Source organism: Ascaphus truei, chromosome 18, assembly GCF_040206685.1.
Source record: "Ascaphus truei isolate aAscTru1 chromosome 18, aAscTru1.hap1, whole genome shotgun sequence".
NCBI lineage: Eukaryota > Metazoa > Chordata > Amphibia > Anura > Ascaphidae > Ascaphus > Ascaphus truei.
In genome coordinates, this window is record NC_134500.1 from 9,394,725 (window position 1) to 9,422,544 (window position 27,820).

General features: G+C 57.7%; 2 protein-coding genes across 2 annotated transcripts in view; one reads left to right on the forward strand and one right to left on the reverse strand.

The window, feature by feature from the left end:
• Positions 1–8,892, forward strand: part of FEM1B (fem-1 homolog B) — a 9,548-nt gene extending 656 nt beyond the window's left edge. The window contains exon 2 of the mRNA XM_075576258.1: positions 5,464–8,892. Within this exon, the coding sequence (XP_075432373.1) occupies positions 5,464–7,099 (1,636 nt within the window). The 3' untranslated portion in view covers positions 7,100–8,892. The remainder of the gene's footprint in view (positions 1–5,463) is intronic.
• Positions 8,893–14,910: 6,018 nt separating this feature from the next.
• The window catches only part of ITGA11 (integrin subunit alpha 11), a 59,898-nt gene continuing 46,988 nt past the window's right edge, over positions 14,911–27,820 (reverse strand). Inside the window, exons 20-23 of the mRNA XM_075576259.1 lie at positions 27,263–27,373; positions 20,715–20,810; positions 18,610–18,723; positions 14,911–15,996 (exon numbers count right to left, since the gene is read on the reverse strand). Of these exons, the coding sequence (XP_075432374.1) occupies positions 15,931–15,996; positions 18,610–18,723; positions 20,715–20,810; positions 27,263–27,373 (387 nt within the window). The 3' untranslated portion in view covers positions 14,911–15,930. The remainder of the gene's footprint in view (positions 15,997–18,609; positions 18,724–20,714; positions 20,811–27,262; positions 27,374–27,820) is intronic.

Genomic DNA, 27,820 nt, shown 5'->3' on the forward strand with positions numbered 1-27,820 from the left:
TCGCTCTCTCTCCCCCCGCAGCCCCTCGCTCTCTCTCCCCCCGCAGCCCCTCGCTCTCTCTCCCCCCGCAGCCCCTCGCTCTCTCTCCCCCCGCAGCCCCTCGCTCTCTCTCCCCCCGCAGCCCCTCGCTCTCTCTCCCCCCGCAGCCCCTCGCTCTCTCTCCCCCCGCAGCCCCTCGCTCTCTCTCCCCCGCAGCCCCTCGCTCTCTCTCCCCCCGCAGCCCCTCGCTCTCTCTCCCCCCGCAGCCCCTCGCTCTCTCTCCCCCCGCAGCCCCTCGCTCTCTCTCCCCCGCAGCCCCTCGCTCTCTCTCCCCCCGCAGCCCTCGCTCTCTCTCCCCCCGCAGCCCCTCGCTCTCTCTCCCCCCGCAGCCCCTCGCTCTCTCTCCCCCCGCAGCCCCTCGCTCTCTCTCCCCCCGCAGCCCCTCGCTCTCTCTCCCCCGCAGCCCCTCGCTCTCTCTCCCCCCGCAGCCCCTCGCTCTCTCTCCCCCCGCAGCCCCTCGCTCTCTCTCCCCCCGCAGCCCCTCGCTCTCTCTCCCCCGCCCCGCTCTCCCGCAGCCTCGCTCTCTCTCCCCCCGCAGCCCCTCGCTCTCTCTCCCCCCGCAGCCCCTCGCTCTCTCTCCCCCCGCAGCCCCTCGCTCTCTCTCCCCCCGCAGCCCCTCGCTCTCTCTCCCCCCGCAGCCCCTCGCTCTCTCTCCCCCGCAGCCCCTCGCTCTCTCTCCCCCCGCAGCCCCTCGCTCTCTCTCCCCCCGCAGCCCCTCGCTCTCTCTCCCCCCGCAGCCCCTCGCTCTCTCTCCCCCCGCAGCCCCTCGCTCTCTCTCCCCCCGCAGCCCCTCGCTCTCTCTCCCCCGCAGCCCCTCGCTCTCTCTCCCCCCGCAGCCCCTCGCTCTCTCTCCCCCCGCAGCCCCTCGCTCTCTCTCCCCCCGCAGCCCCTCGCTCTCTCTCCCCCCGCAGCCCCTCGCTCTCTCTCCCCCCGCAGCCCCTCGCTCTCTCTCCCCCCGCAGCCCCTCGCTCTCTCTCCCCCCGCAGCCCCTCGCTCTCTCTCCCCCCGCAGCCCCTCGCTCTCTCTCCCCCCGCAGCCCCTCGCTCTCTCTCCCCCCGCAGCCCCTCGCTCTCTCTCCCCCCGCAGCCCTCGCTCTCTCTCCCCCCGCAGCCCCTCGCTCTCTCTCCCCCCGCAGCCCTCGCTCTCTCTCCCCCCGCAGCCCCTCGCTCTCTCTCCCCCCCAGCCCCTCGCTCTCTCTCCCCCCCCAGCCCCTCGCTCTCTCTCCCCCCCAGCCCCTCGCTCTCTCTCCCCCCCCAGCCCCTCGCTCTCTCTCCCCCCCCAGCCCCTCGCTCTCTTTTCCCCCCCCAGCCCCTCGCTCTCTTTTCCCCCCCCAGCCCCTCGCTCTCTTTTCCCCCCCAGCCCCTCGCTCTCTTTCCCCCCCCCAGCCCCTCGCTCTCTTTCCCCCCCCCCAGCTCCTCGCTCTCTTTCCCCCCCCCCAGCTCCTCGCTCTCTTTCCCCCCCCCCAGCCCCTCGCTCTCTTTCCCCCCCCCCCCAGCCCCTCGCTCTCTTTCCCCCCCCCCAGCCCCTTGCTCTCTTTCCCCCCCCCCAGCCCCTTGCTCTCTTTCCCCCCCCCCCCCAGCTCCTCGCTCTCTTTCCCCCCCCCCAGCTCCTCGCTCTCTTTCCCCCCCCCCCAGCTCCTCGCTCTCTTTCCCCCCCCCCCAGCTCCTCGCTCTCTTTCCCCCCCCCCCAGCCCCTCGCTCTCTTTCCCCCCCCCAGCCCCTCGCTCTCTTTCCCCCCCCCCCCAGCTCCTCGCTCTCTTTCCCCCCCCCCCAGCTCCTCGCTCTCTTTCCCCCCCCCCCAGCTCCTCGCTCTCTTTCCCCCCCCCCCAGCCCCTCGCTCTCTTTCCCCCCCCAGCCCCTCGCTCTCTTTCCCCCCCCCCCAGCCCCTCGCTCTCTTTCCCCCCCCCCCAGCCCCTTGCTCTCTTTCCCCCCCCCCCCCCAGCCCCTTGCTCTCTTTCCCCCCCCCCCAGCCCCTTGCTCTCTTTCCCCCCCCCAGCCCCTTGCTCTCTTTCCCCCCCCCCCAGCCCCTTGCTCTCTTTCCCCCCCCCCCCAGCCCCTTGCTCTCTTTCCCCCCCCCCCAGCCCCTTGCTCTCTTTCCCCCCCCCCCCAGCCCCTTGCTCTCTTTCCCCCCCCCCCAGCCCCTTGCTCTCTTTCCCCCCCCCAGCCCCTTGCTCTCTTTCCCCCCCCCCAGCCCCTTGCTCTCTTTCCCCCCCCCCCCAGCCCCTTGCTCTCTTTCCCCCCCCCCAGCCCCTTGCTCTCTTTCCCCCCCCCCCAGCCCCTTGCTCTCTTTCCCCCCCCCCCAGCCCCTTGCTCTCTTTCCCCCCCCCAGCCCCTTGCTCTCTTTCCCCCCCCAGCCCCTTGCTCTCTTTCCCCCCCAGCCCCTTGCTCTCTTTCCCCCCCAGCCCCTTGCTCTCTTTCCCCCCCCAGCCCCTCGCTCTCTTTCCCCCCCAGCCCCTCGCTCTCTTTCCCCCCCAGCCCCTCGCTCTCTCTCCCCCCCAGCCCCTCGCTCTCTCTCCCCCCCAGCCCCTCGCTCTCTCTCCCCCCCAGCCCCTCGCTCTCTCTCCCCCCCAGCCCCTCGCTCTCTCTCCCCCCCAGCCCCTCGCTCTCTCTCCCCCCCAGCCCCTCGCTCTCTCTCCCCCCCAGCCCCTCGCTCTCTTTCCCCCCCAGCCCCTCGCTCTCTTTCCCCCCCAGCCCCTCGCTCTCTTTCCCCCCCAGCCCCTCGCTCTCTTTCCCCCCCCCCAGCCCCTCGCTTCGCGCTCTATCCCCGCCCCCCCAGCCCCTCGCTTCGCGCTCTATCCCCGCCCCCCCAGCCCCTCGCTCTCTTTCCCCCCCCCCAGCCCCTCGCTCTCTTTCCCCCCCCAGCCCCTCGCTCTCTTTCCCCCCGCCCCCAGCTCCTCGCTCTCTTTCCCCCCCCCCAGCCCCTCGCTCTCTTTCCCCCCCCCCCAGCCCCTCGCTCTCTTTCCCCCCCCCCCAGCCCCTTGCTCTCTTTCCCCCCCCCCCCAGCCCCTTGCTCTCTTTCCCCCCCCCAGCCCCTTGCTCTCTTCCCCCCCCCCCCAGCCCCTTGCTCTCTTTCCCCCCCCCAAAGCCCCTCGCTCTCTTTCCCCCCCCCAAGCCCCTCGCTCTCTTTCCCCCCCCCAAGCCCCTCGCTCTCTTTCCCCCCTAGCCCCTCGCTCTCTTTCCCCCTCAGCCCCTCGCTCTCTTTCCCCCCCCCCCCAGCCCCTCGCTCTCTTTCCCCCCCCCCCAGCCCCTCGCTCTCTTTCCCCCCCCCCCAGCCCCTCGCTCTCTTTCCCCCCCCCCACCTCTCCTCGCTCTCTTTCCCCCCCCCCAGCTCCTCGCTCTCTTTCCCCCCCCCCCAGCCCCTCGCTCTCTTTCCCCCCCCCCCCCAGCCCCTCGCTCTCTTTCCCCCCCCCCCCAGCCCCTCGCTCTCTTTCCCCCCCCCAAGCCCCTCGCTCTCTTTCCCCCCCCCAAGCCCCTCGCTCTCTTTCCCCCCTAGCCCCTCGCTCTCTTTCCCCCTCAGCCCCTCGCTCTCTTTCCCCCCCCCCCCAGCCCCTCGCTCTCTTTCCCCCCCCCCCCAGCCCCTCGCTCTCTTTCCCCCCCCCCCAGCCCCTCGCTCTCTTTCCCCCCCCCCAGCTCCTCGCTCTCTTTCCCCCCCCCCAGCTCCTCGCTCTCTTTCCCCCCCCCCCAGCCCCTCGCTCTCTTTCCCCCCCCCAGCCCCTCGCTCTCTTTCCCCCCCCCCCCAGCCCCTTGCTCTCTTTCCCCCCCCCCAGCCCCTTGCTCTCTTTCCCCCCCCCCCCAGCTCCTCGCTCTCTTTCCCCCCCCCCCCAGCTCCTCGCTCTCTTTCCCCCCCCCCCAGCTCCTCGCTCTCTTTCCCCCCCCCCCAGCCCCTCGCTCTCTTTCCCCCCCCCCAGCCCCTCGCTCTCTTTCCCCCCCAGCTCCTCGCTCTCTTTCCCCCCCCCCCCAGCTCCTCGCTCTCTTTCCCCCCCCCCAGCTCCTCGCTCTCTTTCCCCCCCCCCCAGCCCCTCGCTCTCTTTCCCCCCCCAGCCCCTCGCTCTCTTTCCCCCCCCCCCAGCCCCTCGCTCTCTTTCCCCCCCCCCAGCCCCTCGCTCTCTTTCCCCCCCCCCAGCCCCTTGCTCTCTTTCCCCCCCCCCCAGCCCCTTGCTCTCTTTCCCCCCCCCCAGCCCCTTGCTCTCTTTCCCCCCCCCAGCCCCTTGCTCTCTTTCCCCCCCCCCCAGCCCCTTGCTCTCTTTCCCCCCCCCCCCCAGCCCCTTGCTCTCTTTCCCCCCCCCCCAGCCCCTTGCTCTCTTTCCCCCCCCCCCAGCCCCTTGCTCTCTTTCCCCCCCCCCCAGCCCCTTGCTCTCTTTCCCCCCCCCCAGCCCCTTGCTCTCTTTCCCCCCCCCCAGCCCCTTGCTCTCTTCCCCCCCCCCCCAGCCCCTTGCTCTCTTTCCCCCCCCCCAGCCCCTTGCTCTCTTTCCCCCCCCCCCAGCCCCTTGCTCTCTTTCCCCCCCCCCCAGCCCCTTGCTCTCTTTCCCCCCCCCAGCCCCTTGCTCTCTTTCCCCCCCAGCCCCTTGCTCTCTTTCCCCCCCAGCCCCTTGCTCTCTTTCCCCCCCAGCCCCTTGCTCTCTTTCCCCCCCCAGCCCCTTGCTCTCTTTCCCCCCCAGCCCCTCGCTCTCTCTCCCCCCCAGCCCCTCGCTCTCTCTCCCCCCCAGCCCCTCGCTCTCTCTCCCCCCCAGCCCCTCGCTCTCTCTCCCCCCCAGCCCCTCGCTCTCTCTCCCCCCCAGCCCCTCGCTCTCTCTCCCCCCCAGCCCCTCGCTCTCTCTCCCCCCCAGCCCCTCGCTCTCTCTCCCCCCCAGCCCCTCGCTCTCTTTCCCCCCCAGCCCCTCGCTCTCTTTCCCCCCCAGCCCCTCGCTCTCTTTCCCCCCCCCCCAGCCACTCGCTTCGCGCTCTATCCCCGCCCCCCCAGCCCCTCGCTTCGCGCTCTATCCCCGCCCCCCCAGCCCCTCGCTCTCTTTCCCCCCCCCCAGCCCCTCGCTCTCTTCCCCCCCCCCCCAGCCCCTCGCTCTCTTTCCCCCCCCCCCCAGCCCCCCGCTTCGCGCTCTATCCCCGCCCCCCCAGCCCCTCGCTCTCTTTCCCCCCCCCCCAGCCCCTCGCTCTCTTTCCCCCCCCCCAGCCCCTCGCTCTCTTTCCCCCCCCCCCAGCCCCTCGCTTCGCGCTCTATCCCCGCCCCCCCAGCCCCTCGCTCTCTTTCCCCCCCCCCCAGCCCCTCGCTCTCTTTCCCCCCCCCCCCCCAGCCCCTCGCTCTCTTTCCCCCCCCCCCCCCCAGCCCCTTGCTTCGCGCTCTATCCCCGCCCACCCCGTCCCTTCTCCTGTTTGCCCTTGTTCTCCCCCGGCTTCTTCACATCTATTATCTCGTTCTTATCTCCTCCAGTTATGTCATCGATGGTGCCACTGCTCTGTGGTGTGCTGCCGGGGCCGGGCACTACGAGGTTGTCAAACTGCTAGTCAGCCACGGAGCCAACGTAAACCATACAACGGTTACCAACTCCACCCCTCTGCGGGCCGCCTGCTTCGATGGGCGACTCGACATCGTCCGTTTCCTTGTGGAAAACCAAGCGAACATCGGCATTGCCAACAAATACGACAACACCTGCCTGATGATCGCTGCCTACAAGGGTCACACGGATGTGGTCCGGTACCTTCTGGAGCAGCACGCCGACCCCAACGCCAGAGCACACTGCGGGGCCACAGCATTGCACTTTGCAGCGGAGGCTGGACATCTGGACATCGTGCGTGAGCTGGTCAAGTGGAACGCAGCCATGGTGGTAAACGGCCACGGGATGACCCCTCTAAAAGTGGCTGCCGAGAGCTGCAAGGCGGAAGTAGTAGAGCTGCTCCTGGCCCATGCGGACTGTGACGCCCGGAGCCGCGTAGAGGCGCTGGAGCTGCTGGGAGCCTCTTTTGCCAACGACCGGGAGAATTACAACATCACCAAGACCTATCAATACCTCTACCTCGCCATGCTTGAGCGATTCCGGGACCCTGCCAACATCCTTCACAAGGATGTGATGCCCCCTCTCGAGGCCTACGGCAGGAGGGTGGAGAGCCGCAACCCGCGGGAGTTGGACGCTCGCCGCCATGACACTGACGCCCTGCACATGGAGGGGCTGATCGTCCGCGAACGGATACTGGGCTCGGGCAACATTGACGTGTCGCATCCCATCATATACCGGGGGGCGGTGTACGCCGATAACATGGAGTTTGAGCAATGCATCAAGCTGTGGCTGCACGCTCTGCAACTGCGCCAGAAAGGAAACCGCAACACGCACAAAGACCTCCTAAGGTTCGCCCAGGTCTTCTCGCAGATGAATCACCTGAATGAGCCGGTGAAGGCGCACGACGTGGAGAGCGTGCTGAGGTGCAGCGTACTGGAGATTGAGCGCGGGATGTCCCGGGTCCGAAACCCGCAGGAGCCCGACGCCCACTCTGCCGTGGACAACCACGAGTGCAACCTTTTCACCTTCCTCTACCTCGTCTGTATCTCCACCAAGACCCAGAGCGGAGAGGAGGACCAGTCGCGCATCAACAAGCAGATCTACCAGCTGGTCCACCTGGACCCTCGCACCCGGGATGGCTCCAGCCTCCTGCACTTGGCTGTGGACTCCAGCACCCCCGTGGACGACTTTCACACCAACGACGTCTGCAGCTTCCCCAGTGCCCCCGTGGCCAAGCTGCTCATAGACTGTGGGGCGAACGTTAATGCCACTGACCAAGCAGGCAACAGCCCCCTTCATGTGATTGTTCAGTACAACAGGCCCATCAGTGACTTCCTCACCCTGCACTCCATCATCATCAGCCTGGTGGAGGCTGGAGCTCATACAGACATGACCAACAAGGAGAAGAAGACCCCACTGGACAGAAGCACCACAGGCGTGTCCGAGATCCTCCTGAAAACCCAGATGAAGCTGAGCCTGAAGTGCCTGGCAGCCCGAGCGGTGCGGGTCCACAATATCAAATACCGCAACCAGATCCCCATGACTTTGGAGGAGTTTGTGGAGTTTCATTAAACATTCGTGTGGGCGGGAATCCTTTTTATACATGTAAATATTTTTAGGGTTGATTTTTAAACTGCTCCTGGCAGCTCTATTTGTCTCTTCCAACTCTCCGAGCCTGGGGCTAAGCTGTATCTGGATAAAAAAAAACGGAGGTCTTCTTCAGTATAACGTGAAGCGCTTACCCTCTGGAGAAGATGTTAGTCCCATTGCCTTGAGTGGAACTGATCTCTTCCTCAGCGCAGGGAAGCGGTTTCACGGAATATCGAACAGTTGTTTAATGGGGAACAGTCTCACTAAGCTCCGATTAGGCGCTCGCTCCGGAGACGCTAGAGAAAGGGCTGAGGGTGTCTCCTGCAGCAAGGAGTGTTGGGGTCCTGTCGGGACAGGACACGCCCTGGAGTTTTATTCCAATTAATGATGTACATTTTAAGTTGTTTAATTTTCCAGGAAATTCTGTCGTGTCCAATTGTTTCCATGGTCCTGGCGATCTGGGATTTTGATATGCTGGCATGTGAAAGGATGAGGCTGTTTGTCATATGATCGAGTGCATGTGATGTTCCTGGAGCGGTCATTGGGAATCCAATCTTGTATTTACCAGAAGCAGCAGCTTAAACATGTATATCATACACCCCAACCTGCCTAAGGGTCACATCGGTCATTTAACTTTGAGTCCAAAGAACCCGCAGACCAGTAACCGAACGTCTTTTCCAATGATGAGCTCACTATAGTGAGCAGACGACGCTCTTATAACGTGCCGGGTATTTGTTAGTCTGTTGCATGCCAGCTCTGAAAATCCTAGCACACAAGGCTACTCGCGTGGGTCCCGTAACGGCTGTGGTGCTCAAATCCAGTCCTCAAGACCTCCCAACAGGTCAGGTTTTAAGGATATCCAAGCTTCAGCACAGCTGGCGCAATCAGTTCCTTCTTCAGCACAGGTGGTTCAATCAGTGGCTCAGTCACCTGTGCTGAAGCTGGGATATTCTGAATACCTGCCCTTTTGGGGGGGGAAGTCGAGGACTGGAGTTGTGGATCCCTGGTGTATACTCTCTCTCGCGGCAGTGTATACTCTCTCTCGCGCGGCGGTGTATACTCTCTCGCGCGGCGGTGTATACTCTCTCTCGCGCGGCGGTGTATACTCTCTCTCGCGCGGCGGTGTATACTCTCTCGCGCGGCGGTGTGTACTCTCTCGCGCGGCGGTGTGTACTCTCTCGCGCGGCGGTGTGTACTCTCTCGCGCGGCGGTGTGTACTCTCTCGCGCGGCGGTGTGTACTCTCTCGCGCGGCGGTGTGTACTCTCTCGCGCGGCGGTGTGTACTCTCTCGCGCGGCGGTGTGTACTCTCTCGCGCGGCGGTGTGTACACTCTCGCGCGGCGGTGTGTACTCTCTCGCGCGGCGGTGTGTACTCTCTCGCGCGGCGGTGTGTACTCTCTCGCGCGGCGGTGTGTACTCTCTTGCGCGGCGGTGTGTACTCTCGCGCGGCGGTGTATACTCTCTCTCGCGCGGCGGTGTGTACTCTCTCTCGCGCGGCGGTGTGTACTCTCTCGCGCGGCGGTGTGTACTCTCTCGCGCGGCGGTGTGTACTCTCTCGCGCGGCGGTGTGTACTCTCTCGCGGCGGTGTATACGCTCTCTCGCGCGGCGGTGTATACTCTCTCTCGCGCGGCGGTGTATACTCTCTCGCGCGGCGGGGTATACTCTCTCTCTCGCGCGGCGGGGTATACTCTCGCGCGGCGGTGTATACTCTCTCTCGCGCGGCGGTGTATGTATACTCTCGCGCGGCGGTGTATACTCTCTCTCTCGCGCGGCGGTGTATACTCTCTCTCTCGCGCGGCGGTGTATACTCTCTCGCGCGGCGGTGTATACTCTCTCGCGCGGCGGTGTATACTCTCTCGCGCGGCGGTGTATACTCTCTCGCGCGGCGGTGTATACTCTCTCGCGCGGCGGTGTATACTCTCTCGCGCGGCGGTGTATACTCTCTCGCGCGGCGGTGTATACTCTCTCGCGCGGCGGTGTATACTCTCGCGCGGCGGTGTATACTCTCTCGCGCGGCGGTGTGTGTACTCTCTCGCGCGGCGGTGTATACTCTCTCGCGCAACGGTGTATACTCTCTCTCGCGCGGCGGTGTATACTCTCTCTCTCGCGCGGCGGTGTATACTCTCTCTCTCGCGCGGCGGTGTATACTCTCTCTCTCGCGCGGCGGTGTATACTCTCTCTCTCGCGCGGCGGTGTATACTCTCTCTCTCGCGCGGCGGTGTATACTCTCTCTCGCGCGGCGGTGTATGTATACTCTCTCTCTCGCGCGGCGGTGTATGTATACTCTCGCGCGGCGGTGTATGTATACTCGCGCGGCGGTGTATACTCTCTCGCGCGGCGGTGTATGTATACTCTCGCGCGGCGGTGTATGTATACTCTCGCGCGGCGGTGTATGTATACTCGCGCGGCGGTGTATGTATACTCTCGCGCGGCGGTGTATGTATACTCTCGCGCGGCGGTGTATGTATACTCTCGCGCGGCGGTGTATACTCTCTCGCGCGGCGGTGTATGTATACTCTCGCGCGGCGGTGTATACTCTCGCGCGGCGGTGTATGTATACTCTCGCGCGGCGGTGTATGTATACTCTCGCGCGGCGGTGTATACTCTCGTGCGGCGGTGTATGTATACTCTCTCGCGCGGCGGTGTATACTCTCTCGCGCGGCGGTGTATACTCTCTCGCGCGGCGGTGTATGTATACTCTTGCGCTGCGGTGTATACTCTCTTGCGCGGCGGTGTATACTCTCGCGCGGCGGTGTATGTATACTCTCGCGCGGCGGTGTATACTCTCTCGCGCGGCGGTGTATACTCTCTCTCGCGCGGCGGTGTATACTCTCTCTCGCGCGGCGGTGTATGTATACTCTCGCGCGGCAGTGTATACTCTCGCGCACGGCGGTGTATACTCTCGCGCGGCTGTGTATTACAGGCCCCGTAGAAGTGGTTGAGCTATAGCTCACATGCACTTTTCTGAAATTAAAGTAGGTTTATAGCCACCACTATCCAGAATAAAATGAAGATAACGGAGGTGGGTTTCTCTAAACACGACGCCGTGTCCGTGGAGTACAACTTCCACCATGATGGCAGCAAAGTAAGAGGCGCATTTGTGATGCTGTTACTCAGGCTCTCGGTACTAAAGCCCCTAGTAATAATAATACTTGGGACATGGATACTCAGAGAGGCCAAGACTGACCTGTGTATGGGGGCATTGTCCATGCAGAAGTGCCCCAGCGGCGGCATACGTCCAGAATATTTGAAGTACATAGAAGTAAAAGCACTTGTTATTTAACTTCCGCTGGCGCCAAGTCACCGCGCTGGCGCTGTATGGCTTTCTGCACAAGCCGAAGTGGGGGCAGTGATCACGGTGTCGCTCTTTAATACACTGTTTGTATTGAACCCCAAAAATGTGCTGTCCGGATTCCCCGCTGACCTCAGCCGCACGTTTGCATAATTACAAAGTATTTCGGAATCCAGACGCGCTAAACATCAAGTCGCACGATGTATAAATATTCTGGATGTATTATCTCTCTGGGGCTTTCCTGCGCATTGTTTGATCGCAGAAGCGGCTCACTGAATTGGAAAGGGCATGAAACCCGCTAGTGACCGCTGGTCACAAGGTGCAACGTCCTGCAGGAGTCTCAGGCCTGGGAGTTACTCAATTCCCACCTCTATGGGGTCAATGGAGTCTGGGGAACGTGCTTGTAACACGAGTGCCTTATTGCCTTTATCATGTGGCTTCCTGTAAAACAGGGGTGGCCAACTCCCGTCCTATGGGGCCACCAACAGCTCGGGTTTTCAGGATATCCCTGATTCAGCATTGAGCCGCCTGTGCTGTAGCATGGATATCCTGAACACCTGACCTGTTGGTGGCCCCTGAGGACTGGCGTTGGCCGCCCCGGCAGTAAAAGGTTCCCTTGATGAAACACTGTCATTGATTATTTGCAGATACAGCGATGTCCCAATGTCTTGTCAATGCTGTCCCGATGTTCTGTTTGTTGGGGGAAGGGGTGTAAGGTAATAGAAGCCCCGTTGTCCCCTTGCGGCGGCAGGTTCCGAGATCACATGACCTGTTGCCATGCAAATTCCGCAATGTGTCTCTCAGGTATAAAGGGTTAATAGCTGGATATTGACATCCCTTAGCAACTAGTAAAAACACCGGATTTATAATTCGTGCAAGATCTGGGCTGGTTCGTGTGGTCTCTTCTTTTCTAGGTGGGAGCAACCTGCTTAGTTATTGTGGACCCCATCGGGGCTGTCATTCCCTTCCAGCACCGAAAGGGTTAATATCCGTGTCCCGGTGAACCGTGTGACCAGTGACTGCCCAGGCAGATTCCCGGTACAAACCGGTTTCCTGGCTGTGAGTTGTAATGTACAATAACAAGGGAGGTTATACTGCTGTCTGAAGTGGGAGTCGCTGCGGCTTCTGTCTGGGACCCCCGGTCGGCTCTTTGCCGCATTGGGCAAGCTGTTTTACCCCTCTGTGCCACAGGCAACAAAAGATTGTAAGCTTTTCAGGCAAGAGGAACGCCCAAATGTCAGGTCTGAAGGCGGAGATCCAACTTATTTAACGAAACTGGGAACTACCGGAGAATTTCGCTACGCAAATTGTGGATGGAAGCGGAGGGTAATTCTTATATGTTCTTTAACTTCTCGGATCTGCTGTCGGCCTTTGCTGCCCGTGAGACCTGCTAAGGCAGGCGGGGCCAACCTGTCTCATAGGGCCGCATGAAGAATTCAAATACCCGTATACACTGATACAGAGCATAACCTGAGTGTCAGTGTGTAGTGCCGCTGGCTGCATACTCTGTGGCAGTGTTTAGTGCTGTCAGGTTATATACCCTGTCAGTGAATAGTGCAGAGTATAACCTGACGGCACTACACACTGACACAGAATATGTAGCCAGCGGCACTACACACTGACACAGAGCATAACCTGACGCCACTATACACGGACACGGGGTATAACCTGACACGTGTGTCATGTGGAGGGAGTGACATGGAGAGGGGGGAAGAAGGTGTGACATGGAGGGGGAGGGGGTTGATTGTCGTCCCTACCTTGCTTTCCAGTCCCCACAGCCAGCACCACATGGCGCTCTTAGTAGATATAGGGTGTATATTTAGTGTACCCTGTGCTGCTTGGGAGCCCACCAGGGGTCTCTGTTCCATAGAAACTCAGGAGAGGAGCTGGTTGGGGGGCGCTCTAGCTTCTCTTCCATGTCTCTATGGTCTCTGCACTGTCTGCCATCAGACCCCCTGCTTGGTTTTTTTTTGCCCCTTCGGGGGCCGCAGATGAAACACTGAAGGGCCGCATGCATCCCTGGGGCCACCCATGTGCTAAGGGGTTAATGAATAAGCAAAGTTCTTACTAGGTATTTATAAACAGGCGAAGACATTTTGTAGTGTTCACATGATCAGAGAGAGAGAGAGATACTGTATCTATAGTATGGAACCCTCCCTGCCTAAGGCCGAGTCCATACAAGGACAGGCCGTGCTGAGGCGTGCGGACGCTCAGCGCTGAGCCCCTGCATCCTCAATGAGGATGCCTTGAGAGGGGGGGCGTGCGGAGGCTTTGGAGTTTTCAGCCGAGCGCCAAGCTGTTTTTCAGCGCGCTGTCGGCTGAAAACCTCCAGAGAGTGGGGCTGCGTCAACGTCGTGGCGCCTCGACGTCAGTGCGTCGCGGGCGATTGGCCCAGCGACGTCACTGCCCCGCCTCCCTCAGTCTCCCCCCACCTCCGATCGCGGACGCTGGCTCGCCTGTATGTGCGTGGAATCGCACAGCTTCTGCAGGCGAGCCTCAGCGTCCGCGCGGTTCAGCCCGGCTCCCCCCCTCTATGGCCCGGGCCTAATGAAGCTAGCACATGGAGGGAGCCGGAGCATGGAGGGAGCCGGCCGTCCAGGAATATTTTATGTGTTCTTAGCGGGCAAAAATGTAAAGTCAGGAGCTGAAGCATAGTAAAAACAAACAAAAAATGGGGTGTGGAGGGTGACAGTGTGTATGGTACCGATACTAGCACTATCTATAACCCACAGACACGAAAACTCCTCTGCTCCCCCACTCACAGGTTAAAGCAGCACTGCTGGGGTCTCTGGAGCTGCTCCGGGGACCACCTGCTTCCCGAGATACTTCCGCCATAGGGGGGGAGATACTTAGTGCCAGGAGGAGCCACAAAGGGGCGACCAAACTGAGTTTAAAAGTCCTGTGTCCTGCTGGCCAATAGGAAGCCATGACGTCATCCCTGGCTGCTTCCTATTGGCCCATCTGACACGTGACCTTTAAACTGCAGAGATATAAAGCACCCCCTTCCGAGGTAACTATCTCGAGAAGCAGGGGGTCCCCGGGGCGGAAATGAATGCAGTTAGGCTCTGGATACCCCCTGCTTTAAACTTATTTATTTTAGTAAAGTGTTGCCAGGAAAGCTGCACTGGGAGCATAGTCACAGAGCGCTCCTCCCCTGAACCTCGCCCCCCCCATGCTCCCCCCCCCCCCCCATGCTCTCCCTCCTGGCCGGATTTAGTCGGGCTGTGCTCAGTGACCTGTCAGTCACCGCGCAGAGGTTGTGCATTGACTAAGGCAGGGGGGCGCAAACTTTTTTCCCTGCGCCCCCCTGACGGCTGTCCCCTCGCTCCCGCGCCCCCCCCAACCCCAACTTACCCGCGCTCCGGCGTAATGACGTCACGTTGCCATAGCAACGTGACGTCACATGACCTCGCAGCGTCATTTTGACGCCGCGTTGCCATGGCGACGCCGGGAGGAAGCCGCCGGAGCCACGGGTAAGTATGGTTTACAGAGGCCCTGCAGCTCCCCAGGCACTTAATTTAAGTGCCTTCGGGAAGCGCGCGGGGCCTCTGTAAACCCCGCGCCCCCCGTCGGCAGTCTCGCGCCCCCCCTGGGGGTCGCGCCCCACAGATTGCGCACCGCTGGACTAAGGGACTTTTTTATCTAGCCCCAAGTATTTGAAGCCTGCAGCCACTTCCCGGTATGGCGCATCTGTAGGTCGTAACACTGCTGCACCTGCAAAAAGCTCTCGTATCCTCTACAGCTGGGTCCATGGTGAGCTCGCGAGCGTGTGACGTTCCCCGCGTTTTAGCTGCAGCAATTTGTGGCCTGGGTAGACGTGTCGGGGGGGCGTGGCCGTGACGTCATGAAGCCGGTTCGCCCACTGATGTGACCTGGCCGTTGCGCCGCAGAATCAAATTTATCTGATTCTGCGCGCGGCGCACGTGCGGTCTATGGCTGCGATCATTGCCTTATGGCATTTTGATCGCGCGCAGTCTCGCCGAACGTTGCCGCGCCCTAATGGAGGGAGAGCTGTCTATGATAGACTGGTCATTCGCAGGCGCTTGGCAAGAACGGGATTTAAAAAGGGGCTGGCCGAGATTCTGACCGTCCTGTTTTCAAAGTCTGCCCAGCAACTCGGGTATCAGGAGGGAGTTTCTAAGCGCCCGGGCCCCGTCTTTGCGTCCGTGGAATGAACATGTTGCTTTTTATATGAACACTGAATGAGGGGACATAGTTACATAGTTACGATGAGGTTGAAAAAAGAAGTCAGTTCCATCAAGTTCAACCTGCGCTAAATATAAGTCTCGCATACCTTCTAAGAAAACTAGAACTGAAGCAGCTCGCAGCGATTCCGCTTCCTGCTGTTCGGAAAGAATGTCGGTCAGTGAGCCGAATAGTTAACAGCCTTATGTTTTAAAATAGTATTTAATCCGGGTTTTAAATATCACAACATTTTAAAGAACCACGTGCATATTTAACTCTTCCTGTGGTTTTCCGGATATCCCTGCTTCAGCACAGGTGGCTCAATCAGATTAAGCCGCCTGTGCTGAAGCAGGGATATCTGGAAAACCTGACCTGCTGGTGGCCCTTGAGTATTGGAGTTGTCCACCCCTGGTCTATCCAATAGATACAGAGAAGACAGTAAAATGCTGACTTGTAAATCCGGCAGCAGTTGTTATCTTTGCCACACGTCGCCGGAAATGTTTGGCACTAGAGTTTAATTCATCTCGGCATCGCTGGCAGAAACGGGGTTAACCCTGGAGCAGTATGTCCGAGCTTGGAAGTTCAGCTCTTCGTATGGGTGAACGTCCAATGAGGGTCAGGCGAGCGAGGAAATAAATAGAAAAAGCCAAGGTCCCCGAGGGAGAACCTCCACCCTGACCTCCCGGAGGGAGAGCCTCCATCCTGACCTCCCGGAGGGGGAGCCTCCATCCTGACCTCCAGGAGGGAGAGCGTCCATGCTGACTTCCCAGAGAGCCTCCATGCTGACCTCCCCGATGCAAAGCCTTCATGCTGACCTCCCCGATGCAGAGCCTCCATGCTGACCTCCCCGATGCAGAGCCTCCATGCTGACCTCCCCGATGCAGAGCCTCCATGCTGACCTCCCCAAGGGAGTACCTCCATGCTGACCTCCCCAAGGGAGTACCTCCATGCTGACCTCCCCAAGGGAGTACCTCCCTGCTGACCTCCCCAAGGGAGTACCTCCCTGCTGACCTCCCCAAGGGAGTACCTCCCTGCTGACCTCCCCAAGGGAGTACCTCCCTGCTGACCTCCCCAAGGGAGTACCTCCCTGCTGACCTCCCCAAGGGAGTACCTCCATGCTGACCTCCCCGATGAAGGGTTCTGTAATAAAATGGGAATTATAGGGGGCTTCTCAGCTTTGTCCAGATGGGGGCTTCGGAGATATTCCTGCTCTGCTTGCTGTGGTGGCTGTCTGAGCCCTTGGCTTTACTTCCAGCCGTTGCATTTAGCTGATGTCGCTGGGATATTATATACATGATGGGCAGGCGAGCGGGGGAGGGTATTGGTCCTCTCAGCCTCAGTCCTGGACTTTGCTGTCCTCTTCCTCATCTCTCTTATGGTGACTGCGTTTAAAGAATCCCAGCTGTGCATTGGAAGAAACCAAAAAGGCATTTTATATAATATATATATTATATATATATATATGTATATAGGGATAATTGCAACAACCAGCACTCACATGTCACAAGGTATCCAGATGCAAGTCCCATAAAAAAATCAAATAGATGAGATATTACCAGATGGAGGTCCAGCAACAAAGAGACAGCACACCAGGGGCATATTCAAAGTAGTATGTATTGTAGAAACATACAGGCACCTCAGCCAACGTTTCGGTCTGCAGAGAGAGACCTTCCTCAGGGCTGTGCAATGGTACAATGACCGTGACTCCTACTTATACCCCCACCCAGTGCTATCAAACACCCAACAAACCAATCAAAACCTAATAAAAAAAAAAACATGACACAATGTAGCAGCTGACAAGTATGACATTTCCTGGAGTGATTGCAATTACCATTTCTCTTTCTGTTCCACTGATCAGACTGCCGACGGCACCTGATGACGTCAGTGTGTGGCAACAGAAACCTCTCTGAGTGTCTTCTATGATCCTTACTGAGCTACTGCACATGTGCAAGTCTCAAACGAAATCGCCATCTTGGTACACCAAGTACTCTCATACCTAACCTCAAACAAAATCGCCATCTTGGTACACCAAGTACTCTCATACCTAACCTCAAGGCACCACCTCTCTTAGCTTCCTTAATGCTAATGCGCATGTGAAAATCAGAACAGGCTTCCCTGCTTCTCCTACCTTATCACAGTGTAGGCCTTAGACCTAGATAAGGCAACCACTCAAACGGTTATATATGCTACAATGCCTGGAAGTGCTGGAAGATGATTACTTTTACAGTATGTCTGAAGCACTTATTCCCATGATCTGTTATTTATATTTGTTATTTATATGACATGTATTACTACTGTGAAGCGCTATGTACATTTTATGGCGCTATACAAATAAAGACATACATACATACATGGTAACCTACATGAGCAATTATGGCCCTTGTGAATACTATAGTCTAATTTAAAAGAACATTATAAAACACATCATTTTAATAAGTAGAAAAGATTAAAATATTGTACTGATGTATCCAAGTATTGCTATACACATGTCAAATGATATAGCAATACTTGGATACATCAGTACAATATTTTAATCTTTTCTACTTATTAAAATGATGTGTTTTATAATGTTCTTTTAAATTAGACTATAGTATTCACAATGGCCATAATTGCTCATGTAGGTTACCATCAGCACTTCCAGGCATTGTAGCATATATAACCGTTTGATTGGTTGCCTTATCTAGGTCTAAGGCCTACACTGTGATAAGGTAGGAGAAGCAGGGAAGCCTGTTCTGATTTTCACATGCGCATTAGCATTAAGGAAGCTAAGAGAGGTGGTGCCTTGAGGTTAGGTATGAGAGTACTTGGTGTACCAAGATGGCGATTTCGTTTGAGGTTAGGTATGAGAGCACTTGGTGTACCAAGATGGCGATTTCGTTTGAGGTTAGGTATGAGAGCACTTGGTGTACCAAGATGGCGATTTCGTTTGAGACTTGCACATGTGCAGTAGCTCAGTAAGGATCATAGAAGGCACTCAGAGAGGTTTCTGTTGCCACACACTGACGTCATCAGGTGCTTTCGGCAGTCTGATCAGTGGAACAGAAGGAGAAATGGTAATTGCAAATCACTCCAGGTAAATGTCATGCTTGACAGCTGCTACATTGTGTCATATGTTTTTTTTTATTAGGTTTTGATTGGTTTGTTGGGTGTTTGATTGCACTGGGTGGGGGTATAAGTAGGACTCACGGTCATTGTACCATTGCACAGCCCTGAGGAAGGTCTCTCTGCAGACCGAAACGTTGGCTGAGGTGCCTGTATGTTTCTACAATACATACTACTTTGAATATGCCCCTGGTGTGCTGTCTCTTTGTTGCTGGACCTCCATCTGGTAATATCTCATCTATGTATATAGGGAGAGAGAGAGATCGAGAGAGATCAATATGGCCGGCCATATACACAGTGCTGCACAGAGATATTATACAAGAAAAATAATACAGGAAAATATATTACACAAAGTAAACATGGGGAAGTAGGAGAACCTGCCTTGAAGAGTTTCCAGTCTTAACTGGTGATACAGGAGCCATACAGAGGCAGGAGAACATGGAAGTGCAGACTGTACAGGGTTAAGGTGCGTGTGTGCAGGGTATCAAGTGATCATTCAACAATGCTATGACAATTCCTCCTGGTAAAATTGACTTTTCAGGTTGCTCTTGAAAGATGTGGAGAGAAGGTGCATGATGGGTAGTGAGGGGGAGAGCGTTCCAATGGTCTAGGTATGAGGTTTCCGGTGGCAGGGCAAAGCAGTAGAGACACATAAGACAGAGAGAAGACAGAGCTGAGAAGAGCAGAGGAGGTCGGCCTCCACAAACAGAACAATGCTTTATTCCCACTGCCTGTCCATTTCCCCCTTTCTCTCCCACCAAAGAGTCATTCAAGCCTCGGAATCGTCTTCCTCCATCTCAACAAGGAAGCGCCGTGCACCAACTCTGTACTCCGCTCCCACAGCATCTCGAGGGAAGCCACCCTACGAGCGCTCAACGTAAAGGGCTAGTCCAGGTCAGCGCTGGCCTCTCACCTTCCAAAGAGCCAGGACTAGGAGTGCCAGGAGAAGGAGTCCCCCCAACGTGCTACCAATTATAATCCAAGTGGGAACCTCCCAATCCTCCGCTTTGGAAATGTCGATCGTGATCTGTAGAAGGAGAAGAAGAGGAGTTGGACCTGAGATTGGGGTGGTTGATGTTCCCGGGGGGGTCTGGGGTGGGTTCCCTGAAATAATCCTGCACACCGGTTAACTCTTTCAGTGCTGGAGGTGCCTGGAAATCAGACTGATCATTTGTATCCCAGTTTGAAAGTTTGACGGGATTTTTGGAATGGATTTGGGGGCACGGAGCGTTTGCCCTTCAGACCAACAGCAGCAGTGTGTAAAGCAGGGGCTGGCCAACTCCAGTCCTCAAGGGCCACCAACAGGTCAGTTTTTCAGGATATCCCTGCTTCAGCACAGGTGGCTCAATTGGTCCCTGCTTCAGCACAGGTGGCTCAATCAGTCTTTGCTTCAGCACAGGTGGCTCAGAGTCTCAGTCTTCGACTGAGCCTCTGATTGAGCCACCTGTGCGCTGAAGCAGGGATATCCTGAAAACCTGACCTCTTAGTAGCTCTCGAGGATTGAAGCTGGCTGCCCCTGGAGTAAAGCACTCAGGGGAACCAAGAGGTGCGCCATTTACACATAACGCAATGTGCTAGGACCCACGGCCACTCTGGCAAAATTGTGGCCCCACATAGCTAATTTTTGAGCTTTTGGTAAAAACTTTACAGAAAAAGTGCACATTTAGTAACAACAAATAAGAACCCCACTTGTGAGCACAGTCACGCGTCTCTTCAGAAGTTCTCGACAAAAGAGGAGTGGAAATTTGCGTGTCATTGCCCAGAATCCTTTGCTGCAGTGGAAGCACTGTATGCTAAGAGATAATGGGGAAAGGCAGGGTCGCAGACCTGTCTTGAGTCTTCGTCGCGCGACCGCTTTTTGCCAAAAGACAAGATTTTTGGCGTGCTGGCCCCCGCAACGCCCCCCCCCCCGTCGTGAGTTGCCTGAAGTCCATCAGATCGCTCTGACGCAGGGAACGAGCGCCGCCAGGTGCCCCGTCGCGCAACGCGCTCACTGGGGCGGTAGCCAGTAGTGGGATTCTGCCGGTTCGCACCGGTTCCTGCGAACCTGTTACTAAAATTTCACAAGTTCGCCAAACCGCTGCGTAATTCTCTTACCTGTCCGGCTTTCTGGGCAGCGGGCGGCGTCTACCAGCATCTCTTCCCTGCATATCTTGTCAATATGGCTGCGCGGCATCAAATAGCGCGCGTTGCCATGCCAACGGGAACGCCACGTGACGTAACTGCATCACGTGACGTCCGTTGCTGTGGCAACGAGACGCTTTGTGATGTCACAACGTTACACGGCATCGTCATGGCGACGCGGCGCCATTTGACGCTGCATGGCCATTTTGAGAGGATTTGCAGGGGGCGCATGCTGGCAGACGCCGCCCGCTGCCCGCCGAGGTGAAGGTAAGAACCGGTTATTAAAGTGTTAGAATCCCACCACTGGCTGTCACCTTCAACATGTGAATGGCCTCACAAGTGGGGTTTTTATTTGCTGGAGCAGGGGTTCCCCGGGCGCCCCTGAAGGGTTCCCTGCAATTTTCAGGTCATTTGAAAATGGTACCAAATACAGAAAAATGTACAATGCATCTGATCTCAGACGCGCTATTAGAGAGGGTTGGGGTTCCTTACAATCGCACTATTAGAGAGGGTTGGGGTTCCTTACAATCGCACTATTAGAGAGGGTTGGGGTTCCTTACAATGTATCTGACCTCAGACGTGCTATTAGAGAGGGTTGGGGTTCCTTACAATGCATCTGTTCTCAGACGCGCTATTAGAGAGGGTTGGGGTTCCTCAGAATTTCACAATATAAATATAGGGTTCCTGCACCAAAAAAAGATTGCGCTCCTGTGCTAGAGATTCACAAATGTGTAGTAATTACAGGCGTTGTGTCAGTATATGACCAGCAGGGGGTGGCAGAGCCCTGTGTATTACATTACACATTACACAACACATTCCCCCTTACTCCCGGCTGTATAATGTGCCCCCATAACCTCCCCGTGTTACAGTGAATTAGTTCAGAGTATCCATCACCTGGCGCGTCGGCGCGTCCTCTCTGAAGATGAAGGGGCTGTGGAACTTGCGCTGTAACACGGCGTTCAGCGTCAGTCTCACAGAGCGGAATTTCATCTGGGAAAGTAACCAACAAAAATCATATAAAAAGGTGTCTGTCTCACGCAATCCCCCCCCCCCCACATCCACGTCTGACGCAATCCCCCCCCCATCCACATCTCACGAAATCCCCCCGTCACCCACGTGTATCACACAATCCCCTCATCCACGTCTCACGCAATCCCCCCCGTCACCCACATGTATCCCACAAGCCCCCCATCCACGTCTCACGCAATCCCCCCCGTCACCCACATGTATCACACAACCCCCACCCATCCACGTCTCACCCACTCCCCCATCATCCCCATCTACTGCAATCCCCCCCTTCCACATCTCACGTAATTCCCTCCCCCTCCATCCTCACATCTCACGCAAACCCCCCTCCCCATCCACACTGTCAAGAGAGAGAGGATTTGGCCCTGGATTAAAGGGGTTACACCCCATTTGGCCACCCTCTACTCTCACCTGGGAAGCAAGGGGTTAACTGGACTGGGGCCCAGTAATGTGGTTTTTACCTTGCTTCAGTATCCAACTGTTTATTCCCCTGTATAAATGTATTGTTTCTGTGCCAGTGTCTGCACCACACGCACACTGGGGCTTAAGGGGTTAATGAGCTGCAGTTTAGGAAAATACATTAGGATGCGTGGTGTCTTCAGAAATATCTGGGCTTCAAAAGGCTTGATTGAAGTTGGGTGTGAAAAGTACAGAGGGGGTTTGGTGTATGTTAACATATATTGCTGATAGAGACAGGTAAGGGCAATGTCTGGGGCATTGGGTGGGAAATCTAGCACCGGTGACAAATGTTCACTACACACAGCCCAGCTTCAAAGGATTTCTTGATGGGGGCCAGGGGTGCAATTACGAAGGGAGATCTCAGAATGAGTGACCTTATTAAATATAAGAATATTATGAGATGTCCTCGGCTGAACTTGCTAAGAGTTACATATGTGTAACCGGGGGACCGAGCCGCAAATAATGATTACAGACACATGATGTCTGGCAGGTCCTAAGAGACAGATATTAAAATCTCTCTTAATTTTAGTATTACACAGTAATATTTAGTCTCATTGGGAGCGTCATGCGTGCCGGAATATATTAATATGTCTCACGTGCCCGTAAGTACCACTGAACTGAAGTTATGAAGTTATTTAGATAGGAAAACCAGTTTTTAAACATCCTTGGGTGGGAGGAGTTTTACTCTGAGGAAAACTGTCAACCTCACCACTGATTTATGAGAGGGGCTGGGTTTAGGTTGTGTTCAATGGGAAATAATTGTATAAGAACCAGGCTCAGCCTATGGCTATTGTCTTTCATGTCTTGGTGATTTTCAAGATTGCTGTATGAACTGCCAGTCCAGAATTATGACTGTTTCATCATTTCCATCTTAAGTGAGTGTCCATATTTTGTCTGTTATCATCACACACACGTCTCACGCAAACCCCCCTCCCCATCCTCACATCTCACGCAAACCCCCCTCCCCATCCTCACATCTCACGCAAACCCCCCTCCCCATCCTCACGTCTCACGCAAACCCGCCTCCCCATCCACACGTCTCACGCAAACCCCCCTCCCCATCCTCACATCTCACGCAAACCCGCCTCCCCATCCACACGTCTCACGCAAACCCCCCTCCCCATCCTCACATCTCACGCAAACCCGCCTCCCCATCCACACGTCTCAGGCAAACCCCCCCTCCCCATCCACACATCTCACGCAAAACCCCCTCCCCATCCACACGTCTCACGCAAACCCCCCTCCCCATCCACACGTCTCACGCAAACCCCCCTCCCCATCCACACGTCTCACGCAAACCCCCCTCCCCATCCACATGTCTCACGCAAACCCCCCTCCCCATCCACACGTCTCACGCAAACCCCCCTCCCCATCCACACGTCTCACGCAAACCCCCCTCCCCATCCACACGTCTCACGCAAACCCCCCTCCCCATCCACACGTCTCACGCAAACCCCCCTCCCCATCCTCACGTCTCACGCAAACCCCCCTCCCCATCCTCACATCTCACGCAAACCCGCCTCCCCATCCACACGTCTCACGCAAACCCGCCTCCCCATCCACACGTCTCACGCAAACCCGCCTCCCCATCCACACGTCTCACGCAAACCCCCCTCCCCATCCTCACGTCTCACGCAAACCCCCCTCCCCATCCACACGTCTCAGGCAAACCCCCCTCCCCATCCACACTGTCAAGAGAGAGAGGATTTGGCCCTGGATTAAAGGGGTTACACCCCATTTGGCCACCCTCTACTCTCACCTGGGAAGCAAGGGGTTAACTGGACTGGGGCCCAGTAATGTGGTTTTTACCTTGCTTCAGTATCCAACTGTTTATTCCCCTGTATAAATGTATTGTTTCTGTGCCAGTGTCTGCACCACACGCACACTGGGGCTTAAGGGGTTAATGAGCTGCAGTTTAGGAAAATACATTAGGATGCGTGGTGTCTTCAGAAATATCTGGGCTTCAAAAGGCTTGATTGAAGTTGGGTGTGAAAAGTACAGAGGGGGTTTGGTGTATGTTAACATATATTGCTGATAGAGACAGGTAAGGGCAATGTCTGGGGCATTGGGTGGGAAATCTAGCACCGGTGACAAATGTTCACTACACACAGCCCAGCTTCAAAGGATTTCTTGATGGGGGCCAGGGGTGCAATTACGAAGGGAGATCTCAGAATGAGTGACCTTATTAAATATAAGAATATTATGAGATGTCCTCGGCTGAACTTGCTAAGAGTTGCATATGTGTAACCGGGGGACCGAGCCGCAAATAATGATTACAGACACATGATGTCTGGCAGGTCCTAAGAGACAGATATTAAAATCTCTCTTAATTTTAGTATTACACAGTAATATTTAGTCTCATTGGGAGCGTCATGCGTGCCGGAATATATTAATATGTCTCACGTGCCCGTAAGTACCACTGAACTGAAGTTATGAAGTTATTTAGATAGGAAAACCAGTTTTTAAACATCCTTGGGTGGGAGGAGTTTTACTCTGAGGAAAACTGTCAACCTCACCACTGATTTATGAGAGGGGCTGGGTTTAGGTTGTGTTCAATGGGAAATAATTGTATAAGAACCAGGCTCAGCCTATGGCTATTGTCTTTCATGTCTTGGTGATTTTCAAGATTGCTGTATGAACTGCCAGTCCAGAATTATGACTGTTTCATCATTTCCATCTTAAGTGAGTGTCCATATTTTGTCTGTTATCGTCACACACACGTCTCACGCAAACCCCCCTCCCCATCCTCACATCTCACGCAAACCCCCCTCCCCATCCACACGTCTCAGGCAAACCCCCCTCCCCATCCACACGTCTCACGCAAACCCCCCTCCCCATCCTCACATCTCACGCAAACCCCCCTCCCCATCCACACGTCTCAGGCAAACCCCCCTCCCCATCCTCACATCTCACGCAAACCCGCCTCCCCATCCACACGTCTCAGGCAAACCCCCCTCCCCATCCACACGTCTCACGCAAACCCCCCTCCCCATCCTCACATCTCACGCAAACCCCCCTCCCCATCCTCACATCTCACGCAAACCCGCCTCCCCATCCACACGTCTCACGCAAACCCCCCTCCCCATCCTCACATCTCACGCAAACCCCCCTCCCCATCCTCACATCTCACGCAAACCCACCTCCCCATCCTCACATCTCACGCAAACCCGCCTCCCCATCCACACATCTCACGCAAACCCACCTCCCCATCCTCACATCTCACGCAAACCCGCCTCCCCATCCACACGTCTCACGCAAACCCCCCTCCCCATCCACACATCTCACGCCAACCCCCCTCCCCATCCACACGTCTCACGCAAACCCCCCTCCCCATCCTCACATCTCACGCAAACCCCCCTCCCCATCCTCACATCTCACGCAAACCCGCCTCCCCATCCACACGTCTCAGGCAAACCCCCCTCCCCATCCACACGTCTCACGCAAACCCCCCTCCCCATCCTCACATCTCACGCAAACCCCCCTCCCCATCCTCACATCTCACGCAAACCCCCCTCCCCATCCACACGTCTCACGCAAACCCCCCTCCCCATCCTCACATCTCACGCAAACCCACCTCCCCATCCACACGTCTCAGGCAAACCCCCCTCCCCATCCTCACATCTCACGCAAACCCCCCTCCCCATCCACACATCTCACGCAAACCCCCCTCCCCATCCACACATCTCACGCAAACCCCCCTCCCCATCCTCACATCTCACGCAAACCCCCCTCCCCATCCACACGTCTCAGGCAAACCCCCCTCCCCATCCACACGTCTCACGCAAACCCCCCTCCCCATCCTCACATCTCACGCAAACCCCCCTCCCCATCCTCACATCTCACGCAAACCCGCCTCCCCATCCACACGTCTCACGCAAACCCCCCTCCCCATCCACACATCTCACGCAAACCCCCCTCCCCATCCACACGTCTCACGCAAACCCCCCTCCCCATCCACACATCTCACGCAAACCCCCCTCCCCATCCTCACATCTCACGCAAACCCCCCTCCCCATCCACACGTCTCACGCAAACCCGCCTCCCCATCCTCACATCTCACGCAAACCCACCTCCCCATCCACACGTCTCAGGCAAACCCCCCTCCCCATCCTCACATCTCACGCACACCCGCCTCCCCATCCACACGTCTCACGCAAACCCCCCTCCCCATCCACACGTCTCACGCAAACCCCCCTCCCCATCCACACGTCTCACGCAAACCCCCCTCCCCATCCACACATCTCACGCAAACCCGCCTCCCCATCCACACGTCTCAGGCAAACCCCCCTCCTCATCAACACGTCTCACGCAAACCCCCATCCACACGTTCACGCAAACCCCCCTCCCCATCCACACATCTCACGCAAACCCCCCTCCCCATCCTCACGTCTCACGCAAACCCCCCTCCCCATCCTCACATCTCACGCAAACCCGCCTCCCCATCCACACGTCTCACGCAAACCCCCCTCCCCATCCACACGTCTCACGCAAACCCCCCTCCCCATCCTCACATCTCACGCAAACCCCCCTCCCCATCCACACGTCTCACGCAAACCCCCCTCCCCATCCACATGTCTCACGCAAACCCCCCTCCCCATCCACACGTCTCACGCAAACCCCCCTCCCCATCCTCACATCTCACGCAAACCCGCCTCCCCATCCACACGTCTCAGGCAAACCCCCCTCCTCATCAACACGTCTCACGCAAACCCCCATCCACACGTTCACGCAAACCCCCCTCCCCATCCACACATCTCACGCAAACCCCCCTCCCCATCCACACGTCTCACGCAAACCCCCCTCCTCATCCACACGTCTCACGCAAACCCCCCTCCCCATCCACATGTCTCACGCAAACCCCCCTCCCCATCCTCACATCTCACGCAAACCCCCCTCCCCATCCACACGTCTCACACCAGCCCCCCTCCCCATCCACACGTCTCACGCAAACCCCCCTCCCCATCCTCACATCTCACGCAAACCCCCCTCCCCATCCACACATCTCACGCAAACCCCCCTCCCCATCCACACGTCTCAGGCAAACCCGCCTCCCCATCCACACGTCTCAGGCAAACCCCCCTCCCCATCCTCACGTCTCACGCAAACCCCCCTCCCCATCCTCACATCTCACGCAAACCCGCCTCCCCATCCACACGTCTCACGCAAACCCCCCTCCCCATCCACACGTCTCACGCAAACCCCCCTCCCCATCCACACGTCTCACGCAAACCCCCCTCCCCATCCACATATCTCACGCAAACCCCCCTCCCCATCCACACGTCTCACGCAAACCCCCCTCCCCATCCACACGTCTCACGCAAACCCCCTCCCCATCCACACGTCTCACGCAAACCCCCTCCCCATCCACACGTCTCACACCAGCCCCCCTCCCCATCCACACGTCTCACGCAAACCCCCCTCCCCATCCACACATCTCACGCAAACCCCCCTCCCCATCCACACATCTCACGCAAACCCCCCTCCTCATCCACACGTCTCACGCAAACCCCCCTCCCCATCCACACGTCTCACGCAAACCCCCCTCCCCATCCACACGTCTCACGCAAACCCCCCTCCCCATCCACACGTCTCACGCAAACCCCCCTCCCCATCTACACGTCTCACGCAAACCCCCCTCCCCATCCACACGTCTCACGCAAACCCCCCTCCCCATCCACACGTCTCACACCAGCCCCCCTCCCCATCCACACGTCTCACGCAAACCCCCCTCCCCATCCACACGTCTCACGCAAACCCCCCTCCCCATCCACACGTCTCACGCAAACCCCCCTCCCCATCCACACGTCTCACGCAAACCCCCCTCCCCATCCACACGTCTCACGCAAACCCCCCTCCCCATCCACACGTCTCACGCAAACCCCCCATCCATGTATTCGTTCATTTTCAAGGGTCTATATGGGTACTCTGTATCACTATACAGTGAGAGTTGGACTCACCACTTGGAATGACCGTGTCCAGAGCTGCCCGTGCAGGGTGAACGTCACCTCCTGATTGGACGCCAGGCTCAGCGCACAATCGATGGACACAGCGTCTGAGTTGCTGTGATCCTGGAATAAGAGGTCAGGGTGTCCTGAGTGGGGGGAAGGGGCACGGACCGGTCAGCCTCATTACAGGGGCAGGATCGGGGGGGTCAGTGGCACTAACTCCATGATAAATAACCCTTTCACTGCCAAGGGGAGCCTTGCTTTGAATAAAGGGCAAGTTCCACTTCTAATTAAATTCTCTCCAGAAATGGGGGGGGGGACCCCAGCACAACCCCCTGATCACCCCAACGGGGGCGTCTCCAGCACAACCCCCTTATCACCCCAATGGGGGCATCTCCAGCACAACCCCCTGATCACCCCAATGGGGGCGTCTCCAGCACAACCCCCTGATCACCCCAAAGGGGGCGTCTCCAGCACAACCCCCTGATCACCCCAATGGGGGCGTCTCCAGCACAACCCCCTGATCACCCCAAAGGGGGCATCTCCAGCACAACCCCCTGATCACCCCAA